General features: G+C 39.9%; 1 protein-coding gene across 1 annotated transcript; it reads right to left on the minus strand.

Annotated features, from left to right (window-relative positions):
* Nucleotides 1–2898: 2898 nt before the first annotated feature.
* Nucleotides 2899–3477, minus strand: LOC137710261 (uncharacterized). The gene has a single exon (XM_068449189.1). It carries the CDS (start codon nt 3475–3477, stop codon nt 2899–2901), a length of 579 nt encoding a protein of 192 aa, XP_068305290.1.
* Nucleotides 3478–13252: the final 9775 nt, after the last annotated feature.

Genomic DNA, 13252 nt, shown 5'->3' on the forward strand with positions numbered 1-13252 from the left:
CTTGTAATGCCGTTTAATAAAAATTTGTCACGTTTAAAAAGGTATTTACGATTGGAGTAAGTCTGAGGGTCTCTCTATTTTACTGAAGTTTTTCTCAATATTTCGGGTATTAAACCATTCATATTTGTAGTTAAACTCTAAATTACAATGCATGAACTAATTAGCTTTAAGGATATGGCAAATGATTTGTAACTTTGAAGTAATTTGGTCCAGTAACGGAAATGGAGTAACGGCAGATGGTCCCCAAATCGGATCGGATTAAACCAGAAACTATGCAATCAATCGTCTTTTACACAAATGAAAATGATTTTCGGTTGAAAGAGAAAGAAAGGAAGCAAGCAAAGAAAGAAACTAAAGAAGGAATTGTCGTTGGTAGTGAAGTTGACTGACTAGTGGTGGTTGGCTTCTCTCGTCGTTCGACTGAAACTTCGTAAAACAAAACAAAACTTTGAATAAAAAAGGTGAATTGCTAATTTAGTTTATGAATTATAATTTGAGTAAAAATTAAATATTGTAATCATTTTTTTTAGGAAAATTATTTCTTATATTATAAAATTTGTTTATTACATCTTTAATATTATATTCAAAACTATATATTAGAAGGTAGATTGGTAATTTTCATAAAAAATAATGTATAGAGTTAATTTTGAAAGAGAAATTAAATGTTAGCTTCGCAACCTACATGAAATGTTAAGAGCTTATAGACAATAAAATGATGGTATACACTTTAAAGTGTGTCAAGTGACTTAAGTTAACGAAAAATTAGATAGTATGGATGAAATTAGTAATTTTTAATGAATTTAGGAACTTATTTTACCCAAAAAAATAATTTAAGAACCTAATTTTTACTAAAGTGATAATTTAGAGACTAAATCAACACTTCACTCGAGTAAGAATACTCGATCACGTTATCTATAAAACACTTTTCAGAAAATTGTAAATTTTATAATTTTGGTTTCATCAGATATTGTCCTAATTTCTCCTCCTATGAGTTGTCCTACTAATAGTGTGACATCCCACATCGCCCAGAAGAGTGATCCTTAAATGTATATTCTCATCCCTACCTAGCACGAGGCCTTTTGGGAGCTCACTGGCTTCGGGTTCCGTAGGAACTCCGAAGTTAAGCGAGAAGGGGCTAGAACAATCCCATGATGGGTGACCCACTGGGAAGTTGCTCGTGAGTTTCCAAAAACAAAACCGTGAGAGAATGGTAAGCCCAAAGCGGACAATATCATGCTACAGTAGTGGAGCGGGCCCGGGAAGTGATTCGCCCCGGGCCGGGATGTGACAAATAGCCCTACCAAAATTTCTCTTGCAAACATGATATTGTTCATGCATAGCATACTTGTCCAACAAGAGAGATTTTTTAACATGCCGTAAATATAACTCAGTACAACAAATGTAATAGCTAAATTGATTGAAAACTTTAAAAAATTGAAATATGACATTTAGTGTGCCAGACCGTATTTCCAACACTCTAAAAAATTTCTCATCAAGCAAAAGGTAGTGCCAAACCAATCCATCAATCAAATTTTCAACTATCATAATTATAGATGAGCAAAATTTCCACATAGCACTCTATCGTGTAACGAAAAGTGTATTCCTTAATTATCTCTCTCTCTCTCCATCACATTATCATAGCTTTGAATACACACAAACTTTTGCCTTATCTGTAACCCTGTGACGCATTACCACCAACCAAAAATTGAAACTAATTTCAAAGGAGAAATAAAAAATGGGAGGAATGATTACTATTTGCTGACTAAGAGTACTAAAAGACATTGTGCTGTTCTAATTCCTATGGCTTAAAAACTAAAGTACAAGGTTTTCACCTGTGATCTCAAATAAAATTACTTACCACCACTTTGTATTCGTAATTTGGACTTTGCAGTTTGGAGGCATGTACGCATACAGATACATAAACTTTCTAGTTTCTTCCTTTAACGTCTGATCGGTATATGGGTAGTGTGTCAAAAACTGGACAAACAAGAAGTTCTTCACATCAGAAACTTTCTTATTCTAATAGGAAATACACAAGAGGGAACCTTTTGCAAATCTTCAATTAAGCATAGACGTTTTCACTAAAAGCGCGCTAAACAGGCACTGAAGAGACGCTAAGACGTGTTTTAGTACCTATTGAGCACCCCTTAAGTGGAAAAAGTTGTATATGTGTATGTATACTCACCTGACTTCTAATTTTAGGGGCTTTCCACCATTTCTAGTTTTCTCTTTCTAGAAGCAATGCCATTTTCTGATCCCATCTACACACAGCAACGCAAACAAGGCAAGTACAAATAAGCAATTGTTAAATCCACATGAACAAAGTAAAACAGGAAAAGTTACTACTTGAAGAAGATGCAAGATCATCTGGACTAGTATATATCAACAAATTGTTCTGTTCAAACTTCAAAACCGATCAAGCAAGCAAACTATTGTTTTATGGTTTCAACTTAGGAAGTGACCCCCGCACGACCCTTCTCTCCCATGCATCTTTTGATTGAATAAAACAAAAGAGAATCAACGAACATAAATTCATAGGATTTTGCAAAAGAAGAAAAAAGGCGTGCATAAATCTTCCTCTAACTTTCTTGATTGCTCAATATGCTATCTTTATGTGTTCTGGTTTGACCTATGTTATTCTGAAATCACATACAATGGACATGCAAAATGTACTTGTCCAGGGCAAATGTTGGACTAACAAAGTAACAGTAATTAAGGGTAACTTTCTGATACAGAAAACTAGCAACCAGTTGAAGATTTTATATTACCAGAGGAGGAGGATCAGCACAATCAGAATGAGATGGGTCCAAAACAACAGCAAGAGAACAATCCCCGTCATCGGTTTCAACTTCAGACAGTGGAGTCCTGTAACATTATACTCGATTTATAAGAACTCAATTAAACAGATAGTCCTAGCCAACACGACAGACCAACAAAACATGAATCAATTGAGCAGACTAATGCTACCAGCATAACATACTTAGGAATTTGATCGCACCAGTCAGGAACTTCTGCTTGATAGGCTTCACCAATCCGAACTTTAGACGTAAATGGCTCGGGGTACTTCAACATAACTGCTATTGGACCCAGCTCAAATTTACACGTTAAGCCAAACCTCAAACCCATGCTACTAGGAGATTTCAGGAAAGAATCGTTCTGCAACTTTTCGGACAAAATTTTGGAACAGGAACCGCAAAACCAGTCGTCAACTGGAAAAACCACCCGGGGCTTGCAGCATTTTACATGAAACGCTTCTTCGCAGCGATCACAAATTAGCATATTCGATATACTTTCAGAACGACGACAACGCTTACACGACTGAACATCTCCACCGAGGCTAATGTCAATTCCCAAAACTTGAGGGGAACGAGGTTTTCTAAGGGGAACATTCTTGATCTCGTAACTTTGAAGTATAGGGATGCAAAGGTCGTTTTTGCCCGCTTCAACTGAACCCGGGATAGTGCTCTTAAGTACCATTGCTAGTTCCACCTTTCTTTAATTCAAAGAAACACAAGCACAACAATGGCATTAATTAGAAACTAATCCCGAGCAGCTGTAAATGAAATATTCGATTTTATTTATGGTGCGACAATATAAACTACTCTAATCTACTACGCAGATTCGAATTTGTGTAGAAGTGCATGCAAACTGTCCAGCCCAGAGGACCTAATGCACGTCTATACGAATGCAAAATTAATGGAAATTTGCATGTTTGATATCCTTCTTGAATTTGATTCTTTGTTTTAAAAAACGATGAATGTAGCTAAACTATTTAATACTCATCAGTTTCCAAAACAAAAAAGTTGGATTCAATAAGGATACTGAACAACCGCTAATTAATGGTGTTTATTTTTATAACAAATGAACTATCATATTATGCACAGCAGAATTAGCTTAAATCTAAAACCCCTAGCATTAATAGAGAACAATCATCTCCAAAACTATAAAATATAAAGGCATTAATAATTAATAACCCGGCCAGATGGAATCAAGTTCCAGAAGAAAATAAAGAGGAATTAAATCTGTGGAATTCTATAAATTCAGGGCTTTGAATTGAGAAAAAAGGAGGAGGAATTAGCACTTACCAGATATGGATCGACAGCGGCTCTTCGTTTTTTCTTGGTTTCTTGGGTAATATTTGGAAAGGAAAATGTGGCTCCTCGCTTTGATATCAGGCGGGCAGCGAACTGCAGCAAATATTAACTCATTTTTGAAAGTGTGGGCCCGACCCAATAACGAAATATTTCAATTTTGCTCCAAAAAAAACCTCCCGCCAATGTTATTACTATTTGAAATTTTCACTTTTAAAAAAGAGTGTGGCAGCTACAGCTACACACCAACCCGAAAGATAGACACACGGAGATTTAAATTAGATTGAAATTGGAATTGCTTTGGTATGCAAGTTGGTGGTAAAGAATTGTGTTAAAAATAAAATTTCTTAATTACCCTCTAATTTAATTTTTATTTGACAAAATAGAAGAAAATTGGTGAATCAAGACTAAATAAGACAAAAATAACAATTTCAAAGAGCAAAACGAGACAAAATTAATTTTGTCGAGTAAAATAAGACTAAATGACAGTTTTAGGAGCAAATCAATTAATAAGTTTTTTTACCAAAAAATAACTATTTATTTAAAGGGAATTTTGTCAATTTATTCACTTTATTCAAATGCAGTGTACTAATTGGCATTTGAAGAAAAATAAGTAGTACAAGGAGAAATATGTCCATCCCTTAACTGTATAAATTTCATAATCTAAAGGCTAATGCTAGGTATAATCAATTTATAAATAAAATTTACAAAGGGCAGCCTATTCACTCATTCGCATTCGAAATCTCCATCTTTGATTAGGAGGATCTTAAAATAAAGTTTGTATGCCAAACCTAGTTAGAAGCGTTTTTTGGGTGTCAGAAAACACTTTTAGCCATTCAGTCTATTCAACCGGGCAAAACCCAAACGGGAAGTTTCTGTAGGAAATCAAATACCAATGAGGAAAAAGCAAAAGCAGATACCTTTAAGGCTTTAACCAGACCTCGGTGTTGGGTGGCAAATTGGGAAGATCCCATTTATGAATTGGAGTTGGAAACTGACAAGTGATTATTGATAACAATTAACAAAACTAATTAAGCAACTGTTCAATTTCTAGTCAGGAAAATTATATAAATAAACAGCAATCTGTAATCGCACATATATAGAAATATATACGAGGCAAAGAGGAAGAAGTGAAATGGGTTTTACTTGTCCGAGAGAGAAGGTGTGGAAACGGATGGAGTCGATATGCGATGCCAACGGAGGAGGAGTGTAGGCCTTTTTCGTCAGGAAGTCCATCGCCACCGCCTTCGCTGCCGTATCGGAGCTGTTCTTGGTGTTGACTGCCACTTCCATTTCTGTGAATCTGATGAGACTGAAAGTCTGAAACAATCTGAGAAAGAGCTGCAGCTTTGGAATTTGGAAGCATCGGAAACAAAGACCTTTGTCTGCTACAGCAAGTCACCATCCACGTGAAGGTGAAGACCAAGGTAACGTTAAGATGCCATGCAACTTCAATTCCCACGTGAACAAGCCAAAGGAGATGGCATGCAGTAAGAGACATCGAGTTCCAAGCCAACAACAAAGAGGGCACCAAATTACTTATTTCATTATAAAAACAAGTTGTGGAACCAACTGCAAGATTGAGATACGTAGAATGAGATAGCAGTCAAGATTGAGATACTTGGCAGCCACTGCAGTTGCACGACAGTGGTTGCTTTGGATGCTCCCTATCGTCACGACACAGTCCGCACCCTTCTCCACCGCACCTGCCATCAAGAACTCCAATTTTCTGACTTTGTTACCGCTCAGCTGCATTCCCGTAAGATCATCACGCTAGATATTTGCAAATACTTCTGTCAGTGTAAAACCAGGTAAGTGAAGACATAAAACCAAAGTAACAACTCAAATAATTACACCTCAAAAATCGCTAACTATAATTTTACACATAAGTCATGGGGGACATAAAATCCACAAATCCAGCTCTGAACAAAAGATGCAACATTTTTGTCAAATTCGCGGTTAGAAGTATCGATATTTGATCGAGTGAAAGCTTAAAATTAATTTGAGCATTCATCCATAACAATTCAATTTCAAAGTACGTGCAACATTATATATAACACAAATGACAAAACCCAAATGGTATTTTTCTATAGGAAAGCAAATCCAAGTGAGAAAAAAAGTAAAAGAAAATACCTTTAACCAGACCTCAGTGTCGGGGGCAAATTGGGAATATTTCATTTGTGAATTGGAGTGGGAAACTGCGATTACAAACACAAAGCAGCTGCTAATCAGTAATCAATACAATCAGAAACAGTAATCGATAGCTAAACATGAGCAGAGGAAGAAGAGAATTGGGTTTTTACATGTCCGAGAGGGAAGGTGTGAGAAGGGATGGGGTTGATGTGCGACGCCCAAGGAGGAGTGTAGGCCTTTTTCGTCGGGAAGTCCATGTTGAATAAGAAGAGTATCCAAGATAACTCTAATGATCCCAAGAAGAAGAAAATAGAGCACACTCTTAAAGAAAGCTCACAAAACAAACTAATTAGCAAAACTTTTCTTATTTAGCTCTAGGCTTTGTTTCTCCTTGGATGATATACAATGCTTGAGGACTTGGGTATTTATAGCAAACCAAATGAAAGCTACACCACACACTTACTTCACCTACAACATCCACCTACTTCACCTACAACCTCCACTTACTTCACCAACCTCACACACTTACTTCACCAACCTCACACACTTACTTCACCTACAACATCCACCTACTTCACCTACAATTGACATTGATTCTCAACACTCCCCCTCAATGTCAGCTCTCATTCTTTGCACTGTGCTGAGCAGACAGCGAAAATTTTCGAGCTTGCCTGTACTTAAACTTTTTGTGAACAAGTCCGCAACTTGATCATTCGTCTTGACCTGTCTCATCTCAATCTCTTCTTGTAGAACCTTTTCTCTGATAAAGTGGTAGTGCACTTCTACATGTTTAGTTCTTGCATGAAAGACTGGATTTTCCGCCAAGCGAATGGCCGATTGGTTATCACAGTACAATGGTACTGGATAATCTACTGGTTGATGTAGATCACTCATCAACTGTATTAGCCATGCATTCTCTTGAGCTGCCATTGCTGCTGCTCTATACTCTGCTTCAGTGGTTGATAATGATACCGTCGGTTGTCTCTTGCTACACCAAGAGATGGTTCCAGAACCAAGCTTAAACACATACCCAGTTGTTGATCTCCTGGTGTCATGATCTCCCGCATAGTCAGCATCACAGTAACCAACTAACTTGCAGTCTTCACCTTTCTTGTACAAAAGACCATAGTCAATTGTACTCTTCACATATCTCAGTATTCGTCGAACTGCTTCCAAGTGAGGCTTCTTTGGATTTTGCATGTACCGACTCATCACACCAACTGCATAAGAAATGTCAGGTCGAGTCAAGGTTAAGTAGATCAGACTACCTACCAATTGTCGATACATCGTCGCATCTTCCAAATCTTTTCCTTCATGTGCACTCATTTTGACATTTGGCTCCATCGGCGTAGAGATCAGCTTGCATTCGAGCATTCCGAACCTCTTCAATAAATCTTTGGAATACTTCTGTTGACAGAGAAATATTCCTTCTTGTGTGCGATCAACCTCTAGACCAAGGAAATGCTTGAGTTGACCAAGTTCCTTCATCTGGAAACGGACTGATAAATTCTCCTTCGTCTGAAGAATTTCTGCCTCATCATCACCGGTTATGATTAAGTCATCCACATACACTAGCACAATAGCTAGCTTTCCTTCATTGGCTTTGACAAACAAGCTGGAATCTGCAGGTGTTACTGAATAACCACTTTGTGTTAGAAACTCTGCAATCTTACCGTACCACGCTCTTGGTGCTTGTTTCAAACCGTAGAGTGCTTTCCTTAACTTGCACACGTACTCAGGATGAGCTTCGCTTTTAAAGCCCATTGGCTGCATCATGTAGATCTCCCGATCTAACTCTCCATGCAAGAAAGCATTCTTCACATCCATTTGGTATAGATTCCAATCTTTGTTGGCTGCAAGTGCAAGTAAGACTCGTACTGTTGTAAGCTTTGCTACTGGACTAAACGTTTCATCATAGTCTAGTCCGTATTGCTGAGAGAAGCCTCGAGCCACCAACCGAGCCTTGTACCTTTTAACTGAACCATCAGGACGACGTTTTATCTTGTACACCCATTTGCAGGATATGGGTTTCATATCCCTTGGCTTTGGCACCAAATCCCGAGTCTGATTTTGCTTAAGCGCAGTGATTTCTTCTTCCATAGCTCTTATCCATTCAGAACTCTGTGATGCTTCTTCAAACACCTCAGGTTCTTTTGGTGCTCCATCAGTTATGGCAGCATTGGCATATTTAGGATTTGGCTTTCGTACTCTTGTTGACCTTCTTAGTTGTGCTTGTGGAGTTGATACTTCCACTTCACTAGGTCTAACTTCTTGTGGTTGTTGGTACACACCTGTTTGCCAAGGACTCTTAGGTACTTCTTGCTCGACATCGTCTCCAGCAAGCAGATCTTCAGGCTCATCTGGACTTGATTGGATTTGGGCAGCTCGGTCTCCCAGTTTCCCTTGCAATGTATCTTCTAAATCTTTTGGGTCGGGCAACGCCTCATTTTCTGAGCACCACCAAGAAGATGCTTCAGCATCCCATTCTTTATCCATAGCTAGATATGCTACGGCGTCCCAATCATCTTCACTTTTCTTCTCTAAGTTGGCGACGTTACTCTCTGCAGGCCTTTTGAACCAGCAATCCTTCGCCATATGACCATTCTTTCCACAATTGTAACACTTGCCCTCAAATCTTTTATTATTCTGGGACTGACCACGATTGCCGTGATACTTCGGAGCTCCCCCTCGCCGAGAACTCCCTCCTCCTTGATGACCTTTTTCCTTGTCACCATTTCTTTTAGATCCACCACCAGCACGCTGCTTAAAGCTGCCTTTACTTTTGGTGTAGAGCGCTTCCTCCTCACCTTTTAACGAAACCCCTCCCATTTGCTTTGCCAAAGCTTCTTGATCGGCAAGCAAATTCTCAAACTCAACAAGCGATGGTTGTGTCGGCCATCCTTGTATAGCGGCAATGAACCCTCGATATTCGGGTCTCAAACCATGGATAATTATTCTCTTCATCCTGGTTTCCCCAATAGGAGCTGTTGGATCTAATTCTGAAATTTCGCGGCATATCGACTTCACCTTGTGAAAGTACTGGGCAATCGTCATGTCGCGTTGTACCATCGATAGCAGCTCATTCTCGAGAAGTTGCAATTTTGTATCGTTCCTCTTCGAAAAGAGTGTAACAAAAGTGTCCCATGCTTCCTTTGGCGTTTTAGCATCCCGAATGTGCTCCAACATTTCTTCTTCTATTGTGGTCTTTAAGGCAAACATTGATTTGCCTGCTTTAATTTTCCACTTCCGCAAGACGCCGTTAGCATCTTCCGCTGCCGGTTGTGTAACTTCACTACCACCGACAACCTCCCACAAGTCTTGACCTTGAAGGTAAGACTCTATACACGTTGCCCACGTGTTATAGTTTTGGTTGTTGAGCTTCTTGATTCCTCCAACAACTTGAAGATCACCCATCGTATCGGCAAGACTTTGACTACACCGAACAAGCTTGAGTGACTACCGTGCAGAGTAATACACTACTCTCGACACAAAGAAGCTCCCTTTCAAGGTTTGTGATAACCCCAGCAATAATCTCAAGAAATTTTTTCTGATGTGGAAGATCAGTTAAAACTGCAACCACAGAGCATACTCAGAATTTCAAGAGACTTTACAACCAATGCTCTACCAAGAACGATCCCTGACCGACTTGGCTCTGATACCAATTGTTGAATAAGAAGAGTATCCAAGATAACTCTAATGATCCCAAGAAGAAGAAAATAGAGCACACTCTTAAAGAAAGCTCACAAAACAAACTAATTAGCAAAACTTTTCTTATTTAGCTCTAGGCTTTGTTTCTCCTTGGATGATATACAATGCTTGAGGACTTGGGTATTTATAGCAAACCAAATGAAAGCTACACCACACACTTACTTCACCTACAACATCCACCTACTTCACCTACAATTGACATTGATTCTCAACAGTCCATCCCCCCCACCTTCGCGGTCGTATTGGATGTGGTGGTGGCCTCCGCAGCCATAGTGTGTATTAAGTTTAATATTTGGTTGTGTTATTCATATGTCTGCTGTAATGGCAGTTGGTTGTTTTATATACATCTTACACACACGCATGCAATAAACAAATGTTGTAAAGGTGGCGTGCTTGCTGCCCATGCTGTAACACATCAGAGCACATGAGCTGAAACCATGTGGTAGTCTGCTGACAAGGAATATTGTACCCACGTGCAGTATTCCTTCTGTCCAGGTTAGTGGGGCAAGTTCTCTCAACACTCCCCCTCAAGTTTGGAATGAATGTTGATTATTCCTAACTTGCAAAGCAAAGTCGTAAACTGGTATAAGCTCAGTGGCTTTGTGAAGATGTCGGCTGGTTGTTTCATGGTTGAGATGTGAGATGTCTCGATCATTCCACTTTGAACCCTTTCTCGTACAAGATGGCAGTCAATTTCTATGTGTTTGGTTCTTTCGTGAAAGACCGGATTCGAAGCGATGTGAAGTGCCGCTTGATTATCACAATATAACTTGACTGGACGTTTATGTTTGATACCCAAGTCTTGTAGAACAGATTTCAACCAAGTGACTTCACAACAAGTTGCTGCCATTGAACGATACTCCGCCTCTGCACTAGAACGTGACACAGTATTTTGTTTCTTGCTTTTCCAGGAGATCAAGGATTCTCCAAGAAATACACAGTATCCGGTGGTAGAACGTCGTGTGTCTCGACATCTGGCCCAATCCGCATCACAAAAAGCATTCAATTGAATTGGACTTCTTGCAGAAAGAAAAATACCTTGCCCTGGTGTGTGCTTAACGTATCGTAAGACTCGCTGGGCTGCCTCCAAGTGCGGAGTTCGAGGCTTCTCCATAAATTGACTAAGAATATGGACAGCATACACCAAATCAGGGCGCGTGATTGTCAGGTAGATTAGTCTCCCAACAAGTCATCGATAAGAGGAAGGATCAGTAACCCATTGTCCTTCGTCCTTTCTGAGTGATAAGTTTTGCTCCATAGGAGAGGTGGCTGGTTTTGCGCCAAGATGACCTGCATCCTCAAGTATTTCAAGGGCATATTTTCGCTGTGAGAGGGTGATCCCCTTGCTAGAGCGAGCAATTTCAATGCCCAAGAAATATCTTAATTGGCCAAGGTTTTTCAACTTGAATTGCTTCATAAGAAAAGACTTGGTATCTTCAATTGCTTGTATGTTATTTCCTGCCAAGATAATATCATCAACATAGACAAGGAGGGCAGTGAATTTACCATCATGGTTTCGGACGAACAATGAATAATCTGCCTTGGATTGTTGATAACCGGCCTTTCTAAGAGCACAAGAGAGTTTGATAAACCATTGACGAGAGGCTTGCTTAAGCCCATACAAAGATTTATGAAGTTTACAAACTCGTGTCTCCCCCTTTCGTCCGAAACCAGGAGGCAAGGACATGTAGACATCTTCTTCAAGATCACCATGGAGGAAAGCGTTATTAACATCAAGCTGGTGGAGGTGCCATTGTTGGACCGAGGCAACAGCAAGGAGTAGACGAACTGTAGTCAATTTTGCAACCGGAGCAAAGGTCTCTCGATAGTCTAAGCCTTCAATTTGGCTATAACCTTTGGCAACCAAGCGTGCTTTATATCTCTCAATGGATCCATCGGATCGAAATTTGATTTTGTAAACCCATTTACATCCAACCGGCTTCTTGCCAGGGGGCAATGGTTGCAGAGACCATGTCCTATTCGCAGCAAGGGCTGCCAGTTCTTCTTCCATAGCGAAACGCCAGTGAGGGTCGCGTATAGCCTGTGAGAATGAGCTGGGTTCTATGGCAGCTGAAATGGAAATGGTGAAAGCACGATGTCGAGCAGATAAACGATCGTATGTGAGGACATCAGACAAAGGGTAAGGAGTACCTGGTACTTTGGTCAATGCCGAGTGAGATGAAGGGACGGACCGAGAAGGGAGGTTGATATCGATGTGATATTGTTGAAGATAACCAGGTGCATGAGTGGGTCGTTTAAGACGAGGTGGTGAGGTGGAAAGAAAAGGAGATGAAACCGAAACAGGACTCACCGGCGAAGAAGAGGATGGATCGACGGAATCCTGCTCCAGTAGAATGGACGGATGAATGATGGGATCATCATAGGCAGTATCTTGAGTATGTGGAAACACCAGTGGTGAAACTGCAGCAGAAGATGAAAAAGGGAACACATGTTCATGGAAAATAACATCACGGGAGATAAAGATTTTACCCGTGTGAAGGTCGTAAACTCGATATCCCTTTGTGCCATATGGATACCCAAGAAAAAGACACCGTGTGGCTCTTGCATCAAATTTTGTGGGACGATGGTGGTGGGTGGAAGAAAAACATAAGCAACCAAACACTCGCAAATGTGCATACGCTGGCTGTTTGTGGTGAAGTATTTCATAGGGTGATTTGCCTTGAAGAAGAGGAGTGGGAGTCCGATTTATGAGATAAGTGGCAGTGAGGATTGCATCACCCCAAAATTTCTTAGGAAGATGAGATTGAAAAAGTAAGGCTCTAGCAACATTGAGTAAGTGGCGGTGTTTGCGCTCTGCTACCCCGTTTTGTTGGGGAGTAGAGACACAACTTGTTTGATGGAGAATCCCCTTATCTGAAAAAAATTAGGTCATAGAAAATTCTGGACCGTTATCACTACGAAGAACCTTGACTCGTCTGGAAAATTGTGTTTCAACAAGGTGGATGAAAGTGATGAGATAAGATCGTGCATCTGATTTGTGATTCATTAAATAAACCCATGTGCATCTTGAGAAATCATCCACAATAGTTAAGAAATATTGTGCCCCTGTGATAGTGGGAACATGGTAACCTCCCCAAATGTCAACATGAATTAACTCAAAAGGAGCCTTTGTGGTGATAGAACTCAAAGGAAAAGGAGCACGTGTTTGTTTGGCTAATGGACAGATCAAACAATCATCAATGCTACAAAAATTCAAAATTTTAATGCAAGTAGAGAGATGCCGTAAGGTCTTGTTGGAAAGATGGCCAAGGCGTTGATGCCAAAGCTGAGAAGAAGAAGAGGCAACAATTGACGCTGAA

Source organism: Pyrus communis, chromosome 12, assembly GCF_963583255.1.
Source record: "Pyrus communis chromosome 12, drPyrComm1.1, whole genome shotgun sequence".
NCBI lineage: Eukaryota > Viridiplantae > Streptophyta > Magnoliopsida > Rosales > Rosaceae > Pyrus > Pyrus communis.